This window comes from Lepidochelys kempii, chromosome 3, assembly GCF_965140285.1.
Source record: "Lepidochelys kempii isolate rLepKem1 chromosome 3, rLepKem1.hap1, whole genome shotgun sequence".
Classification (NCBI taxonomy): domain Eukaryota; kingdom Metazoa; phylum Chordata; order Testudines; family Cheloniidae; genus Lepidochelys; species Lepidochelys kempii.
In genome coordinates, this window is record NC_136382.1 from 70,331,324 (window position 1) to 70,350,269 (window position 18,946).

Sequence of the window (18,946 nt, forward strand, 5' to 3'; positions counted from 1 at the left end):
GAGAAATGTTTTTTTTACAGGAACTGACAGAAAATAAGGCTTTCATCTATCTTTCTATATAAGGAAAGGTTGTAGCTCTAGCTACAGGTCTCATTGTAGATTCCATTTTAATCACGTATACTTATTTTGTTTTTGTTCTATTGTGTTGTTAACTGTCCCTACATGCTATCCTTTACGGAGAACTGTGTTTTAACTATTTTACCTGGGGAAATTAACCAGCTGTTAAAACAAATGGACTCTCTTGTCCTGTCAGTCTATGCACAGAAAGGTGACTATAACATTTTGAGCACAGGTTAAGCACATGAAGGTGGTCTTCAGTCTGAAGCAGTGCCACAGAACAGGGGTTCTCAACCTTTTTCTTTCCGAGTCCGCCCCGCCCCCCAACGTGCTATGAAAACTCCGGGCCTACATGTGCCACAAAAAATGTTTTTTCCTGCATATCCAGTAAATTAAAAGCCAGGGCCAGCATTAGGAGATAGCAAGCAGGGCAACTGTCCAAGGTCCCATGCCACCGGGGCTCCGCAAAGCTAAGTTGGATTCATCCCCATACGGCAGCGTACAGGCTTCAGCTTTGGCCCCAGGCAGCGGGGCTCAGGCTTCGGCTTTCTTCCCTGGGCCAAAGTGACTCTAATGCCAGCCCTGCTCTCTGGTTTATTTTGGCAGACGTCCTGAAATCTGCTCGCAGCCCCCGGACTCCTGGTTGAAAACCACTCACGAAGAGCAAACCTCATAGTAACGCTTAGCACACAGCTACGGATATAAACAACCCAAGGACACAAATCATTGCCACAATAATCTTGAACAAATTTGGACTCCTTTGCTTTTGGATCAGGATACTTCTAAGTTCTTCTAATAAGTTCAGCTAAATCACTATTGAAGTGCAAGAGTAAATTTTCATCCTGTCCTTTTCATAGGTCTACCTTACCATCCCTTCTCCTTCTCTGTTGCCAGCAGCCTCCCCAATAGCAAGCAATTGTCTAAAATTACAGGACTAATATGGGTGCAGTCAGCGTCTTTCTGCTGGAGACCGATCAGTTCACAAACTAAGTGATCTGGTACAGCAGCTTAACAGTGAATGCGCCACTGAGTTACTTTGGATCTTTTTTATTTAAACAGGAATTGAGCAACTAAGAAAAAGGGACGCTGGCTAAGATTAACAATTAGAAGCTAGATTATCTAACTCATTTGTGTGATAAATGTAGCCTGGTGAAGGGCTGCTTAACATTACACACTTTTAGAATGCATACCTATTAAGTCTTTCCAACACAGAATCATCAGCTAATGAAATCTCATCCAGGAGAAAAAAGCCGTCCTCCTTCATTGCTAAAACAAGGGGTCCATCGTGCCATTCAAAGAGTCTAGAACTGCCAAATTCCTCCTAGGTAATGGGGAAGAAAAAGAAGAGTCAGCAGGGATTTGTCATTCTCTGCTCTCTTGACCACACTAAAGCTCAGTGATACCAGTCACCCCTTGTCATGAGACAGACCTTGTCCTTTGATCTCTGTCTGACTGGCCGTAGTCCTCCCAGGAAGTCTGATGTCTCCATATGCAAGTGGCAGTTCACAGAATGTAATTTCTGATTTGCCAAGGCTGCAAATATCTGACAAATAGTAGTTTTGCCACACCTATAACATGAACAAAGAAAACCAATGAAGTCAACTTAGAACAAAAACAGAAGGGGTCCACAACCACTTAATGGCCCACTTCAGCAACAAAGCCGTTCCAGCTGGATTTCCTCAAAGCCCTGCAGGGTAATGGCCCCACCATGCTGTTCCTCTTACTCCCACGTATTCCTTTCTCTGAAAGCTGACCCACCTTACAAAAATGAAATGAATTGCATCCACTTTTGGCACGCAAAACATTGCTGAATTGCCACTATTATTAATTAAAACATTAATAGTGAGGGACCTGCACCCTCAGATTTGATTTGGACTTTAGAAAGGTAACAAATTTCACATCTCCAAATCGCCTCTGAATGATGCATAATGCATCAGTGATTAAGGCATCATAAAATATCAGAAGGGCCACGGAGAAAAATGTTAGCCTCTCACTATAAGAAGAAAAAAAAAACTTATCAGTAAATTAAATTCTCCAAATGTATTGCCTTTTGAAGATCCATACTATAGGAGTCATGAGACATCATTGATGCTCTTATCTAGGTTTAGAGCAAGCTTAGATCAGTGTAGTTTGCACCTATCCACACAGATGTTTCACTGGTTTAACATCACAATTAAACTGGTGCAACTAAGAGCATGTGTACACTTGCCATTTAAAGTGGAAAAAGACCCTTTTTTTGCACAAACTCCATGGGAATGTCTACACTTGCCAATGTCTTTTTCCAGTGAAACTCAGAAGTTTCACTGCAAAAAGAAAACCACCTCCATGAGGTCTTACCGGTGATGCTTTTGCGGTGATGTGCAAGTGAAGACATGTTCTTCCAGTTTACAGAGCTTTTAGCCTCCACAGGATATCCCACAGTGCTAGATGACCATTCTGGCCAGCAGCTCTGCTGCTCTGACGCCAGGTAAACAGACATCCACCCCTCCCCCTGTAAAGCCCTGGGAACTTTGAAATTCCCCTTCCTGTTTTCTTGGCAAGTGCTCACTTATCTGGCCAGGTGACAATGCCTGCTCCACGGAGCAACAATCCCCCGCTTGAAGCAATGCTGACCTACTGGAGCTGATCAGTGCTTGGGGAGAGGAGGCTGTGCAGGGACCCAGGATGCCCCACGATCACACCCCCGACTTCCCACAAGACCTATCACCAAATGAAGAGAGCTGCACTGCGGGATTGCTGCCCTCAGTGTGCTGCTCTCACGTTGATGGAAGTGCTGCAAATGTAAACACTCTCTGACGCCTGTGGAAGTAAGTGAATACACAAACCAGCGCTTTTCTTTCACCAGTTCACTATCACCATTTAAACTGACAGCACAAAAACTCTACAATTGTAGTCATAGCCTATGTGTTTGAACCAGGCTTAAGGCTACACAAGGCCTTACCCATCCTTCCTTCCTTTCCACCTCCAATTGTCCCAGAAAGGACTCCTAGGAAGGAAGTGGTAATTCAATCTAGATCTGTACTGGCCATACATTCAGGGGCAGTATTCAGTAAGTGGAGACTGATGGATTTTGACCTCTCTTTGTCCTTTCATGAATTGTCTCTACAGAGCTCCACTGCAGGAAACTAAATATAATCCAGGAGGTCGTCTGAGGAGAATGCCAAAATTGAAGCAACACTGCCCACCCACACAGAGGACTACACCTAGCCCCATTAACAGATTAACATTTTGTGAATGAAGTAATTGAATTTCAAGCAGCAGCTTAAATACCAAGACAATAAACCTTTGACAAGCAGCCAATGTACCCATTCCTAGTGTAGAACAAGTTCTCCTTACAGGCTTGAACACAAGCAATCATCCATTTTGAAAGACTAAGAAATGAAAGTCAAATATCAGGGGGTAACAGTGTTAGTCTGTATCCACAAAAAAATAAACAAGGAGTCCAGTGGCTGTTAGTCTTTAAGGTGCCACCGGACTCCTAAGAAATGAAAGGTCTTGACTGTTAAATTGAAATACTTACATAAGATTTATTCTTTTCCAAGTAGCATCCAAGTTCCCTTTTAGCATCTAATTACTTGAGTCTCTTCTTTCCCAACTTCAGCCTCTTCTTACTCTCTAAGGCTATGACTACACTACGAGGCTTTTAGGGACAAAAATCTTCCACACCCCATGAGCAGCAGCAGCTTTGTCGGAAAGAGAGCACTCCTGCTGACAAAGCACTGTTCACACCGGCGCTTTTCATCGGTAAAACCTTTGTCGTTCAGGGGGGTGTTTTTTTAACGCCCCTGAACGACAAAAGATTGGTCGACGACGTGTCAGTGTAGACAAAGACTAACAGAATTACTTAATACTAAATTTATAACCAGCATGAGAGATCTGCTTCCATGACCTCTTTTTTGCAGAAAGGAAAAAAATAAAAAGGATGGGCTGGGCCTTATGCAGTCAGATCCTGGAACATATGTAAATGTATTCACCACTATCCACCAGATTTATTACTAACTTTTCCAGGTTTCAAGAGAATGGTATGTAATTCTTATACTGAGATTCTAACAGACAGTTCATGAACGAAACTCAACCCCCCTCCTCTCCAGTTCAGTTTCAATACATCCCTAACAGGTTTATATAACACTGTTGTACAAATTAGATAAAATAAAGCAAAACCACAAGAGATACTTTTAATGTAGTTTGCTAAAACAGGTGCACTCCAACACAGCACTCTAAAAAGTTAACTCTGTATTACAGCAGCTACAAACCTGACTTGACATTTGAGACAGTTTTAGATTCACAAAGGCTGTGAAACAGCAAGGCATTTAAGCAAGGCTCCTCTTTAAGGATAAGTAGTTTTACTAACTTCAGTGAGGTCACTCATGTTTAAATGTCGGTATGCAGTTAAGGACCTTGCTGAACAGGGCTAAACAGAACAATTCATTACTGTAATAGAAAAACAAGTTACCCAGTGTCTCCCACCAGCAGTACTGGTTCGCCAAACTCCAGGGCTCGTCCTACCAGAACTGCAAGCCTCCTCATCCCTTGAGTCCAGACAACATGACTAAACTCACTGTCCATCACCGACATCTGCGTAGATGATTTAACTGCCCAACAAAGAACAAGCTGATTAGCTTTAATCACACGCATCAGGTTTTTGATTTAGTCCTTTTTGCAAACTCACCCAATAACTTTCTAACGCTTTCCTCTGAGAAGAGAGAGTGAGGATACAATTTCTTCTTAAAATGCTTTTCAAGGACACTTTGAATAACATCAACCTCCTCCTGCTTCCTGACTCTGCCTGCCAGAAGCATGAAACCTGTAAATAAGGCAAGAGAAATCAGAGTGTTTGCTTTGATTCTTAAAGTGGAATGTGTGACATATGAGCAGTACAATCCAGACCAATGAATAGCTGTGACCCCTGCCCTGTAACCTGGGATGCCCTTTATAATGCCTTGCCGCTGTTGCCTCCAGCCTGGACGGCTCACAGACAGCCTCCAGCATATAAGTCACTCCCAACAAAGATTTTAGGGTCCCACTGAATCTTTCCACCAAACCATTTGTTTCTGGGTGATATGAGGTAGCTTTTAGTTGTGTCACTCCACAACTTCCATAGCTCACTGAATAGCTGAGACATAAAATTTGACCCAAGGTCAGATAAAAATCTCTTTAGGGAAATGAACTCTGCTAAAGATAGTGAAAATGGCTCTTGCCACAGATTCTGCCTCAGTCTTAGTCAGAGCTAATCCACTACCACCAAGATACATTTCTTTCCCCTTTGGGTAGGACCCACGATGTCCATTGTTACCCTCAAAAATGCCTCTTATATTACAAGCAAGGGGCATAGAGGAACTTTCTCGGGTACTTTTGACTTAATTCACAAAACCTGCAATAATTCCTCACATCACTCTGTATTCCTGGCCTGTATTATTTTTTCTTTAACCTGTCATCGGTTCTCTGTGCCCCCAAGTGACCAGCAAAAGGACAATCATATCCTAGCACATAGCATGGTGCTATGTGGGCACAACCAACTGCTTACAGGGTTGCCCAGACCTTTGGTTTTTACCCATAGGAGCCTCCCTATACAATCTCCCATCTTCTTCAAAAAACCTCTCCCCATTTTTCTTTCCTGGGGCACCCTCTGACGCTCTCTAGAGTGGGATCTATCCCTTATTCAACTGCAAAATGCTAGCAGCTGATATCTGGGACCACTTCTTCAGTCACAGGGGTTATCTCCGCCCCAGCTGGCCCTGACGGCATGCTGTTTTTCTCTGCCATGCAGGCGCCAGCCTCAGCCCCTCCCACACCTGGAAACAGTTTCCTTCTGCTGCAGAAGAGTTAGAGAAGGAATTCTCAATCTGGGGGTCATGACCCCTCGGGGATCTCATGGTGGTTACGGGGGGTCAGAAGCTGTAAAATCCCTCCCCCAGTTTTTAATTCATAAGGAGGGTCACACTCAGAGGCTTGCTGAGTGAAAGGGGTCACTAATACAGAAATTTTGAAAACCACCGAGTTAGAGAGACCTCCCCCCAGCAGTTTCTGGGACGTTACCACTCCCCTCTAGGATCCAACACAATACTCCCTTTGACATCTTTCTGTTACCAAATTAATAGCCTTAATCATATGCAAAATAGCATTCCCAACAAGTATTTCAATGGGGATACTACCCAGCACAACTATTGCACTTTCTAAACCTTCCCATTCCACCTAGCCCATGCACCTTGGCTAAAAGCACAGGAATTATATGTCCTCCCACTACTAGAAGCTCCACTTTCTCATCAGGTAACATTTCAGTCTGTTGGACCTTGCGTCCCTTGACCAGAGAGATCTGGGCTCCAGTGTCTCCCCCGCTTCCCACCCCGGGTACTCCTTGCTATTTACTCTGGCAACCTTAACAACTTCCACATCGACCCCCTCAAGGTCAGTCCTCACAAAACTCATCAGGTGAGTTTAAAATAGATTGGATGGGGCTTAGTTTCTTTTAGCTTGGGACATTGATTTCTCAGGTGCTCAGTAGAGTTACACTAGAAACATCTTCTTGGACTCTCCTCCTTCTCAGGAGGTTTGTGATGCAAATTTCCAGGAGGGGAACAATTTGGGGGCAGGGGGCAGACTGCCTGGGCTCCCAAATACCCTCCTTTTTTCTGAGGCATAAAACAGGATCACCCTTTACACTGGCTTTGCATCCCTCCTTCTCTGGACTGCTCTCATTGGACATCTGCGTTTGCACAAAGGAATGAGCCACGGTGGCCACTTCTTGCAAATTTTAAAGATTTATCCCATAAACTATTCCAAATCTCATCAGTGCATATACTGAGGAAATGTTCTTGAGCAAAGAGATCAAGCAATTGGCTAAAATCCTTATGCCCCGCCCCCCTTCCCTTTCCCCATTTTCTTATTAGGTCACACATCTTATAGGCATATTCGCTATGACTTGTACCATCACTTTTCTTGAGATTTCTAAATTTCAACCTATTCACTCCAGGAATAATTTGAAACATTTGAAAAGCAGCTTTTTAAAATTCAGACTATCTCAAGGCTACCTCAATAAGCATTTCATTAAATACATTCAAAGCTTTGCAATCAGTGTGGGTACTTTTTTGTCCTCAGGAATATTATGAACCTCAGATAGCCTTTCAAAAGTGGTAGATATTCTTCAGTGAAGTCTGTTGCCTTGTATGCATGGAGGACAGGTCCATCAATGGCCTAGCCTCTGTTTGCCCAAAGTTGGAATGAGCAACAGGGGATGGATCACTTGATGATTGCCTGTTCTGTCAATTCCCTCTGCGGCACCAGGCATTGAACACTGTTGGAAGACAGGATACTGGGCTAGATGGACCTTTGGTCTGACCTAGTATGGCTGCTCTTACGTTCTTATGCAGGACACAATTTGTTACAGCTGAGAGCTCCTTGAAGGGAGCAAAAGATTGGTGACACTGGGATCTGTCCATGTTTTGCCATCATGCCAAGATTATATTTCCTCTCCTTCTCTAGGGCCTTTTTCTCTTTCAGCTCCCTGGGTCATCTATGGATAGCTTTTCTCTCTCTTCTTTTTCCTTCTGAGCTTCCAGGGCTTGTTGGAGGGCAGCTATTTCTTTTTCCTTCAGCTCCATGGCTCACCAGTGGGCAGCTTCGTGCTGCTGCTCTTCCGCTTGCCTGTCTTTGGCTCTTCACTCTCCTTGCCACCTTTGGTGCTCACATTCTTTATCTCTTTCTTCTTTCTCCAACCTGGCCAGTTCTAGCTTTTCAGTTGTTTCGCTGGTGTTCATACTTATGCTTTACTGTTTATATTTCCCTTACCAGAAATAAGCAAACAGAAAACAACAAACTGTAACCTCTCTTTGATTGTTTCCAGCCACCATACTTAAGACTCCCTTAAAATTGCTAGACCGGTGCTTAAAGTGTAAGCCTCATTTAAACTAAAAAAGCTGTGCATAAACCCTAGTTCGCTGCACCACTGTGACATGTCAGGATACAATCCAGACTAATGAGCAGCTGTGTCACCCCTGCCCAGTAACCTGGGGTGACCTTTACAATGCCTTGCTGCTGTAGTCTCCGGCCTGGACTGCTCACAGCCTCCAGCATATAAATCACTCCCAACTATGTCTGTGTATGTGCTGCAGGCAGGCAGCCAGCCAGCCAGCAGCACCCTGGCTCTTACCAGCCTGGGTTATGCTACAGGGTGACCCCAACACACTCCCGGATTTCTACCCAGAAATGTATGTCCTCTACATACTGCATGTATGCCTTCTCATGGACAGTACCAATATACTGAGTCCATTATTCCTTTAAGGTAATAATATGGTCACAACTTGTTACCCCAAACAGTTATCCAGGCACTTAAACTTGAACACACTGGATTAGATAAAACAATAAAATGAGTTTATTAACTACAAAGAGAGAGAATTTAAGTGAGTACAAGTAACGGGGCATAAAAGTCAGAAATGGTTACAAGAAAAATAAAGATAAAACACTTACCGGTACCTAATTTAACAAACTACATTAGATTCAAAGCAGTTTTCTCACACATGCTTTCAGCAGTGTTACTGACCCAAACTCAGTCAGTCCAGACCCTTCCCCCAAAGTCCAATGGCTACTTCCTTTGTCTCTTCAGGTGCAGTGGATGCAATAGACAGGGAGAGAGAGAGAGGGGTGTTTGTCCCTCCTTTTTATATTATCGGTCCCCCTCTTGAAAAACATTTGCAGCTGAGACCCAGGGGACAAAGAATCTATGTAGAAGGCTATTCCCTGCTGGGTTTTTTTCCACCTGTTTGAACTTCCTTTGTTTTGTCTGCCTACGTGAGGATTCTGTTTACTGCTTAAATGCAAATTAAGTCAGGTGCACACTCCTTCCTTTGTTAAGGACAGACCTGATTTCTGCCTGGGCAGGGCTGTGGGGTTTGGAATATGTGTTCATAACATCAAAAAGTAGAATCTTATAATGACACATACAATGTTTCCACACATTTTGCCAGGACAATACTGACCAGAAAATTCTGAGTTTTCAAATGACATCTTACAAGGCATACTTTGTACAGAGATTATTACAATAGTGTGCAGGGTGTGAATACAGGAGTGTATTCCATCACAGATTATTACTGCTCAGTAACAAGGGACAAAGGTTTGTATTTGAAAAGTGGGGTTAAAAATGTTTACATTAGTTCTTTAAAAAAATGAAGTATCATGAAGAACAGGAGCAAAGACCCACCATCGTTTGCTAAATGCTGAAGCCAGTCATAATCCTTCTCTGTCTGTTCTGCCAATCTGTATCTTTCAGCCCAACGAAACAGATCTCGAAGAGTAATGAAACCATGCTTCCCAGCAAACACTGTTGAACCTCTGCGATAAGACTACCAAGTGAGCAAAGAGGACGGTTAAAATTTAATATGTATTCCTCATTCAAACAAACGTCAGTGAAATGAAAACGTAATAAATTCGTAATCCCAGCCTAAGACTTCCTCTCATTTAATAACTGGAATATAGTTTTCACTTTCTTGCAATACAGTAAAAAGGTCTAAGCACATTCAATTCTAGAAGGAAGAAAGGACAGAAGGAAGAAAGAGGTACCTCCAGGTTTTATTACTGCATTTGTTTTTAAAGAAAACACATATTTTGGTAAGTAGTCAGAGCTAAATGGTTGTTCACAACAATCTATTTCAGCACCTAGGATCTAGAAAAATGTGGGAGCACAATATTTTTTAAAGTATTTAAACAAAAATCCAAAAATGAGGCACTGGTAGCTACTGGACTTGGTTTTGCTTTTAAACAAAAACTCAAACTGAAAGGGTTCACTTAAGCCAGCAAACTTGGTTATTTTAAATTAGAGACTTCTCCGTTGTTAAGTCATACAATATTTTTTTTAAAGGCCTTAGTTTTACTTCTATATTAAAAGGGGGAAGAAAAAAAAAAAGACACCAATACCTGCAGATTCAGCATGATTTTGACGAGTTTACTGCAGTAAGAAGGTGGCAGACTGCATCGCTTGTGAAGGATTGTTTCTAGCTCAGCACTTGGCAGCTCATCAAAATGCAGCTCCACAAAACGATTCCTGAAGGCTCTGGACAACACCTAAAATGTACGTTTGGGAATAGTACTTCTGAACTTTGCTTTTTCCCTTTAATCCTTGTAAACTACATCCTGCACATACAGTCAAAGGAAGCTGAGCTACCCTGAAGGTTTAGTGATTAAAATCCAATGGGACAAGGAATAGATAGGATCGTGCTTAAAACTTACAAAATGGACATTAAAGATGCAAAAGGTCTATTCTCCAGCAGTCTGAGACAACCAAATAATCAGTCAGGGCAAATTACATTTAATTACTTAGGCTCTGATTCAGCAAAGTGCTTAAAAGTGTGCTTAACATCTCTGCTGAACTGGAGCTTTAGCGTCCACCAGAGAAGCTACTGACCTGCCCTTAAAAATTCTTGGTGTGTTCTCTGACTGGCAAGTCTGAATAAAGGCTTAAACTGAACACTGCTCTCCAACTTCACTTCTCTTGTAAAGGCCACCAAATAGCAGAAGAATTAGATTATTTGCCTACCCACTCTGCTTCTTTGCCAAATTCTTCTCTGGCACCTCACAGCCAGTTGCATCCAATACTGAACTTCATAAAAAGTGCATGTGTGTGCTGTTCATGAAATGCAGTAGTTCTTAAGCTTCATTTACAAGGAAGAGAAAGGAAGCCAGTTTTCTCATATTCATCCACTAGTGTGATGTGCTAGTCAGTCAAGACACACAGAATTTTTAAGTGTAGATCATATCAGCATTTGGTCACTGCAACAGACATGCTAGATTAATTTTGAAATTAAAAACTATTGGAACTACTATATATTCTTGTTGAGGAAACTTCAAAACTCAGAAAGGTTCCTTCTACCTAGGCTGGCAACCTAGATCTCTTTCTTGAACAGGGGTTCTCCAACTGGGTGGGAGAGCATTCACCTGGGGGGTGCAGAATATATTAGGGCGGGAGTGCGTGAGAAATGTTAGGGAAAAAAAAAAATACTTTCTGCGCACTTTCAGAGCTGGGTGGCCGGAGAGATGTGGCTGCTGGCTGTGCACCCAGAGGAGGTGGGGAGCTTACTATTACAGACACAAAGAAGGGGGCCCGCGATAAAATAAGTTTGAGAACCACTGCTCTAGAATACATATCTGTTTTATTTACACACGGGCTTTTCTATGGCATTCACAGCCCTAGCATTTGAGCACCTTATAAACATTAATGTATCTTCACAACATTTTACAGATGGCAACTTAGGCATTGAGAGACTAAGGGTATGTCTACACTGCAGCTGGAAAGTGAGATTCCCAGTGCAGGTAGACAGACAGACTCATACCAGGTCAACTTGAGCTAGCTGCCCCAGCTTGGACCCAGGGGGTCAGGAGGGCTTGGATTCTGGTGGCTACCTCAACCCACTGCCCATGCTGCAATGTCCACACTATGATTTTTAACATACTAGTTCAAGCTGAGCTAGTGCGCATCTGTCTATGGGTCCCGGGAATCACCTCCCAAGTTGCAGTGTAGATATAGCCTAAGTGACTTGCCCAAGCTCACATAGGCAGGCAGTCCAGTGCCTTGGCTAGAAGACCATCTTCCCTTCCGCTACTCCTTTACACTTTCATATTATCATGTTATCTGATATGTGTGAGAAAGTTTCTGTGCCACAGGTCTCTGCACCCCTGAAAGAATAATATGGTGAAGCTTTCTTCCTAATGTAAGAATAACCGAAAGCAAGAGGAGAGATCGACAAACCTTCCTGCCGCCATACAGTCCTGGTGGATTCTGTGTAGCAAACAGCATAAATCGAGGGTGTGCCCTGACAACTTCTTGTGTCTCTGTTATGAACAGCTCTCTGTTATCATCCAGCAGTCTGTTGAGTGCCTCCAGAACATCTGTAGGAGCCAAATTCAGTTCATCGAGGATAATCCAGTAGCCCTTTCTCATAGCATCAATAAGGACACCTGTGTTGGAATACAAAAGGTTCTGGTTAAAATTTTAAGGTAATCTGCATGAAAATATACAAAAAACCCAGCAAACACAAGTAATCCTTGCAGCCAGTTTTACTTCAGAATAAAATAAGTTAACCCACAGCAAGATGTGCAACAGCACTGAAGCTGTTAAACCCTTTAGCTCTCCCCTCTGTCAGTGCAATGGACCAAAGAACAAGAGATGGAAGAACGCCTAAAGGAACCCCTTTAACACAATAACCAGAGACCTGCACAACTGAACTAACTGCATGAAAGCTCATATTTGCATTGACACAACCGTGACCAGAGCTTTTTTCATCTCTGCGTAATATGTAAAATGGAAGGGAATTAGAGGTAAATGTGATAAGCGATAACCTTACCTTCCTTAAACATCAGCTTCCCAGAAGTGTCTGATGTATAACAGCCAATGTACTCCTGGATGTCAGTATGTTCGTGATTGTTAATCCGCACACAGTGGTTCCCACTAGCTGCAGCCAACCAGCGAATTAAACTAGTTTTACCAACTGATGTCTCTCCTTGAATCAGCACTGGATGAGTCCTTCAGGGATTAGCAAAGACAATATTTTAGAAGCAGTATTTTAGGTTGACAGTAAAATATCCTGTGTGTATATGAAAAGGAAGTAATGCATCTGTACTGTTTGCAATTTATCAGAGCCTTGTGTAACAGATTATCAAGAGACTACAATTTAGCCTCTCAAGGTCTCATTTATGTTCCTCACCCAAGTCACAGAGCCAGTCAGTGTCAAAGCCAGGACATAATCTCAAATACCTTTATTCCCATATGCTAACTACTATACCATGCTGCCTCCGTCATCACTTGTGAAATCAGAGGCTGGTCGATATCAGCACTGAAACTATTTTTATACCAAGCTTTATAGGGCTTAAGTGGGACTGTACATGACAAAATTTAGGCTGTTTAAGGACAATGAAAGAAAAGCTGGTTTCATATCCTCTCAAGCATGCAGATAACTGGACTACAGTAGAACCTCAGAGTTATGAACACCGTTTGTAAAACTGAACAAAACGTTATGGGGGTTATTTCAAAAGTTTACAACTGAACATTGACTTAATACAGATTTGAAACTTTACTATGCAGAAGAAAAATGCTGCTTTCCCTCTATTTTTTAGTAGTTTACATTTAACACAGTACTGTACTGTATTTGCTTTTTTTTGGTCTCTGCTGCTGCCTGATTGCGTACTTCTGGTTCCAAATGAGGTGTGTAGTTGACCGGTCAGTTCGTAACTCTGGTGTTTGTAACTTTGAGGTTCTACTGTACTTATGCTCTTGTCTTAGAATACTAAGAACAAGTGACGTGCACACGCCCCCCACAACTGCTAGCTACTGGTCAAAGGTCATTCTTGTAGCTCGGCATGCAATTCCTACAGTAGGCTTTCTGCAGGTCAGTCATGAAGGAGAATTATTCCTCTCAGAAGAAGCGTCTCATCATTTTTTAATGTTAACGCATATTTTAATCTATTAAGATTTAAGGGGCAACATTAAGTATAGAAATATAATAGAGGTAGGTAACCTCAATTACAGAATTGTATGTTATCTTTTTAATTTTGTATTCTGACACAAAAATTTAAACAAACATACCCTGCAGACACAACTCTGACAATGTCTTTCAGATTAAGTTTAACAGAAGAAGTTAGTACATAAGTCTCATCTATCACAGGTTCCTTATCCCCCACTGAAATCCAGTAACCTTCTATTTGTACAGCTCTCCCTCCTTGGGGCTCTGGTAGTGGCTGAAAAACAGGATAGAAATAACAGATTATACAAATGTGTTTCATATTGTTTTCTAACAGCAGCAGCAATTTTTGCACTACTATAGCATCATCCATAAAAAGCAATTTACAGACATTAGCTTAATCCTCAGCACTCCTGTGAGGTATGTATTATCCCCATTTTACAGATTTGAATCCAAGGAAGAGAAGGTGACTCGTCTAAAGTCAAGAATCTGTGCAGAGCTGTGAACAGAACCCCAGGTCCTCTGACTCCCAGTTCTGGACTTTAATGTGACATGCTATTCTGAAAAGTGACTTGTAGGAATTTCTTGAACTGAGGGGGTTACTTATTTTTATTTCATCGTTACTGGAGAGTTGTTAATTTCTAGCATCAAAACATCTCTCTAAGGAATTTAATCCCTGTATACGAACTTTCAAAATAGCTCTTCATTCACCACTTTCTTCAGAAAGTCTAAATTGAAGTCACTATGTAGTGTTGCAATAGGGCCTACTCTGGCAAGCAATGAAGCCCACAAAGTCAAGAAAGAACTATTAATGTTTTAAATGACAATATTTTGTATTTCAGCCCTGCAAGTTCACTCTGTGCTCCAAGAATCAACCTGGATTCTCCCTCTTCAAGATGAAGCTCAGATTTTTGCTTCATTAGAGCACAAGCCTTTTCCATACCAATGTGTATTGCCCCTTATGTTAAAACAAAAGAAAACAAAAAAAAAACCCAGCAAGTTCCTCCCCAACCTCTACTTCAGAATTAGAGTCATCACTATTAAAGTTGGTCTGGTCATTCTCTGAAATTTGGCAAGATTCAGTCATATGCAAGTTCTCCACATCCTTTCAATGTTTTCAGATGAAAGAATAAGTCAGCTAAGAAAATACCATGCTTAAACCATATAGTTCAAGTTAAATGAAATAACATTTTATCAGAAACGACCAATAGGATAAAGTTTAAATGTTTGAGAACTTTTAAAATTACTAAAGCATGATCAACAAGGGAAAATGTATTTAAAAACAATCTTCCTGATAACATTAAACATCCCAAAATATTCAGAAGTTCCTACCTGCTTAAGGAGGCTTTTGATGTTGCCAGAGACAATATGCTGGCAAATTAGCTTCTGAACTATCGGGTGAGAAACTCTGTCAAGCTGTGTCAGGAAGCCCAAGCAAAAGCCCTACAAAAATAAAGTTATTTTCTATTGTGAAGTGAAAATTTCTTTAAGCTTTATTTTTTAAGGCATTTGTTTGATATCTGATGCCCCTAGAAAATATGATTTTCCTTGTATTCCTTTACCCAAGTAGATTGTGTATTGAACACACACTTAGGAACAAAATCACACAGAAAGATCATTACCTCATACAGTGAGCGCTGTATGTTTTTACATGGATTAGATGCTGCAAATCTCAAAGCCCTGCAAAGTGTACGAAGGCTGTAGTGAGGTCTATGGCCAGTCCCATCCACCAATTTTGCTTCTGTCTCTTTTCTCACAGATAAATAGAAGCTACAAAATAAAGAGTTAAACCAGTTACTTATTTGTATTCAGGCCAGCGGACAACAATTCCGAGCCCCAGGGCAGAACAGTCAATGGTCTGCCGAGAAAGTGATGGCTGAGGTTTACGACACTACTTTTTATCCTATTGATAACACATTAGGACTCAATATGCGTAAATTGTGGCATTGCTTGATCTAGTTAACTTTTTTTTCCCCAGTTACAGCACCAGTATTAAACAAATTGTGAGCCTAAATATAAGCTATAGAATTTGTTATTTTGAATGATACAGTTAAATTAAATAAATACATTATGAAATTAATTAATATATAAAACTAATTAATATATAAAACATTTAAAGAAGCACAAAGTAAGAAAACACCTGAAGTATCAAGTAGGCTAATTAAACACCTAATCGTGATTCATGTGCAATCTAAAGACCAGGAAAGAAACTGATATACAAGATGTAACTGAATATGACTAACAAAGTTAAAATGTACAATACTTGTGCTGCTGATGCTGTGGGACATCAACACCCAGAGCAATGAGGAGACAGCAGACATTGTGCGCCACATCAACCAGGAGATCTCCAAGGAGAGGGAAAACCTGCACCTCGTTCCCTGGTTGAGCGGTGGAGGTGGCCCCTCATCCTGTGCTCGAGACAGCAGCTAGCTCGTCAGCCAGTGCTAGCAGCAGCAGAAGGGGGAGGGTGGGCGCTAATCCCAGCTGCCTCTCGGCAAACAGAGAGGCTCCATTGGGTGGCTGAACTTGCTGGCTTGTGTCTGGTGAGGAGCTGCAGCCCCGGGGGAGGAAATCTGGTAGCACAGAAGGAGCTTGTTCCTCTTTAAAGTATCCCTGTCCTCAGACCCGCAGCCGTAGAGACAGCATGGCAGGCACAGCAGCCAGAGGAGGCAGCAAGCTCCGCAGTTCCCAAGCTGCTGTTGCTGAAGCTCTGCCAGACTAGCTGGGTGCGGCAGTGCTCTGGCAAACTGTTACTGTCACAACGAGGGATGGCGCTCTGTACAGCACAGCAGGATTTCTATCTTAATTTTTATTAAAAAGTATGTATCTATCCCATCCGCCTGGGCCCTTTTAAATCACCAGACCCCTGGCGATCCCTTTCCTTGCCCTGACCCCGGCCCCCGTTGGCAGGCCAGTTTGTGTTTCATCGTTACTGAAGAGTTGATAATCTCTAGCATCAAAACATCTCTCTAAGGGATTTAATCCCTGTATAGGAATATTCAAAATAGCCTCTTCATTCACCACTTTCCTTGGAAGGTCTAAATTGAAGTCAGCACGCAGTGTTGCAATAGGGCCTACTCTGGCAGGCAATGAAGCCCAAAAAGTCAAGAAAGAACTATTAATGTTTTAAATGACAATATTTTGTATTTCAGGGAGATAACCTGGTTTGCCATGTATCACTAGGTATTCACAAAGTCCTCTGAACAGATACTTTAGATTGCCCCAAAAAACTGAACTGCAGAAATTTAGCACGTTGGAGGCAACACGCCTGCTCTAAAGGAAAGAGGTTCTGTGGCAGGCAAGCAAACCATCCCCACAACTGACACACAATGATATTCTGAAGTAGCCGCCCCTTCTAACCTCTCAGATGGAGGAAAGAATTAAAGCAATAATTCTCTCTAACTGGTAATGTCAATAAACTACTTTTTGGAATGAGGATGGAAGAAAGGAAGACAAACAGCAATAAAAGGTAACATACAAGTAGTCCTAGAATAAGGAGGTTGGGTGTCATTCTTCAAGAACCTAGGGTGGGAGAGACTAATATAAAAAATTGTAGGCTGTAATTATGTATTTTCATTTGCAGCTTATTCCACTGAGGCTTCATAAAAATGTAAATATAACCTACTTCATGATTCCTTGTACTGTGTTTTTGCTCACATTCAAGCCTTTCAGATAGTCCATGATAAGAATGAGCAAGTCTCCTTCATTCTGCAGTTCTTCTACATAAAGTTCAGTAAACCTACGAGAAAAATTAAGCTATAACACTTAGACATCTGCCTGCTGATGATAAAACAGACACTCTGAAATTTCATTATGGCCCAGTTAATCTCTCACAGAACATATAATGCTCAAAATATAGCATAAGCAGCAAATCAAATATTGATTTGTTTGCCAACATAAAGATTTATTGACTTGATATACAAATACCAACTGAACTGAAGCAGAGAATAATATGTAACTACAGGCTAAGTACTACATTGCTTAAGGACAAAGTATCAATATCTGTATTGTTTTATACAGTCTACCAAGTTCAACTCACAATACGAGAAACATGCTTTTAAAAGGAGTTTGTGGTACAGAGCTCCAGACAGCAGTTACTGAATATTAAAGTATTGGCACAGCAAGAGGGCTTTTGAAAACTGATTCTCTATATTAATCACTCAACTGCTGTGAAATATACCACACATCCAATTTTTGTGCTGTCAAGCTTACCTCGCATATTCCCTCTTTTCATAATGGAGCAACCATTTAAATAGAGAAAAACAACTCATCAAGATAAAAAGGAAACAAAGCAGCTACATTAGCAGCAAAGTATCTACTTTAAATTTAGCTACTGAAGTGGAGTTCTAAGCCACTCCAAAAATGGCAGTAATGGGATTTCATGTTCATTGTCTCACTGACTGTGCATTAATTATGCTTACCAAGTATAAAAATAGCATTTCTGATTGTTTAGTCCTGGAAACTCATCCTGGGATCTGAGAATCAAGTTGGGTTCTTTGCATCTCATACATCACTGCTAACAATGGTTCTGCAGGCCAAAGTAGGCCAGCTACATTTGTAAAATTCCATTGCCTTTACTGATTTTGGAAAAATGTAATTTACTGGAACTTAAAATAAGCAATTCTGACTATAATGCAAAAGGTGAAATTTACTCCAGCTCTCTCTTTCTCTCTTATTGCTATTAGCTCTGCAAAGCTAATAGCAACAAAACCTTATTTTTGTCACTAGTGACAGCAGATGATTAACTACACACAGTGAACAGATCTCCTGAGTAAGCAGTGAAGATTTTCACGTGGTCACTTTTCAGAGTGGTATAAATTTTGTATAAGTTTCCTGACAATCAGCAGGGAAATTGCATGAGAAAGACACAGCAGGTCCAGAACTTAGCACTCACCAGGTGATGTCAGGTGTGTTACACTAGAGAAAGAAATTCTCTCAGACCCACTTTTCCCCAGCCCCAGTGGTCCTTTGAGTCCCAAATATTCCAGGTATCACACATCCACTCCCATGTCCAACTAACCTTCCTCCAACTTTTGAAGACTAAATATATAGCTCTTTGTACAGCCCATCAACACTGCTAAGTTAACAAGAATGATTACTAGAGGACTGTGAAGCATTTGCCTTTATTATTCCCAAGAGGCACAGAGCATGCTGCTACAGCCTCTTGACAACTTACATTTAAGGAAGGACTCCTAAAGAGTAACATTCTATACTATTTCGAGACCAGCTCTTTAGGTTCTGCATCAGCAGAACAGTAGTTTCCTCCTGCTATTCAATCAACATTCTTCAACTGTCTGATAACAAACACCTCTCAGAATGACAGGTTTCAGAATGGTAGCTGTGTGTCACGGAGTGTGGGGGAGTCCAGGTCTTGCACCCCCTCTTCCTGGGTTCACCATGACTCTCAGCCAGCCAGTAAAACAGAAGGTTTATTGGACAATAGGAAC

The 18,946-nt window shown here is 41.6% G+C and overlaps 1 protein-coding gene across 6 annotated transcripts in view; it reads right to left on the minus strand.

The window, feature by feature from the left end:
• The window catches only part of MDN1 (midasin AAA ATPase 1), a 163,263-nt gene that overhangs the window by 96,340 nt on the left and 47,977 nt on the right, over positions 1-18,946 (minus strand). For all 6 annotated transcript variants that reach the window (XR_012157991.2, XM_073336750.2, XM_073336749.2 and 3 more), the window contains 12 exons: positions 17,125-17,238; positions 15,122-15,269; positions 14,832-14,942; positions 13,625-13,776; positions 12,387-12,565; positions 11,792-12,000; positions 9,964-10,110; positions 9,251-9,392; positions 4,727-4,861; positions 4,511-4,649; positions 1,487-1,625; positions 1,248-1,378 (listed from right to left, as the gene is read on the minus strand). Coding sequence is in view for 5 of the 6 variants with exons in the window: in XM_073336750.2 (XP_073192851.2) it covers positions 1,248-1,378; positions 1,487-1,625; positions 4,511-4,649; positions 4,727-4,861; positions 9,251-9,392; positions 9,964-10,110; positions 11,792-12,000; positions 12,387-12,565; positions 13,625-13,776; positions 14,832-14,942; positions 15,122-15,269; positions 17,125-17,238 (1,746 nt within the window). In the remaining variant the exon portion in view is untranslated. The remainder of the gene's footprint in view (positions 1-1,247; positions 1,379-1,486; positions 1,626-4,510; positions 4,650-4,726; positions 4,862-9,250; positions 9,393-9,963; positions 10,111-11,791; positions 12,001-12,386; positions 12,566-13,624; positions 13,777-14,831; positions 14,943-15,121; positions 15,270-17,124; positions 17,239-18,946) is intronic.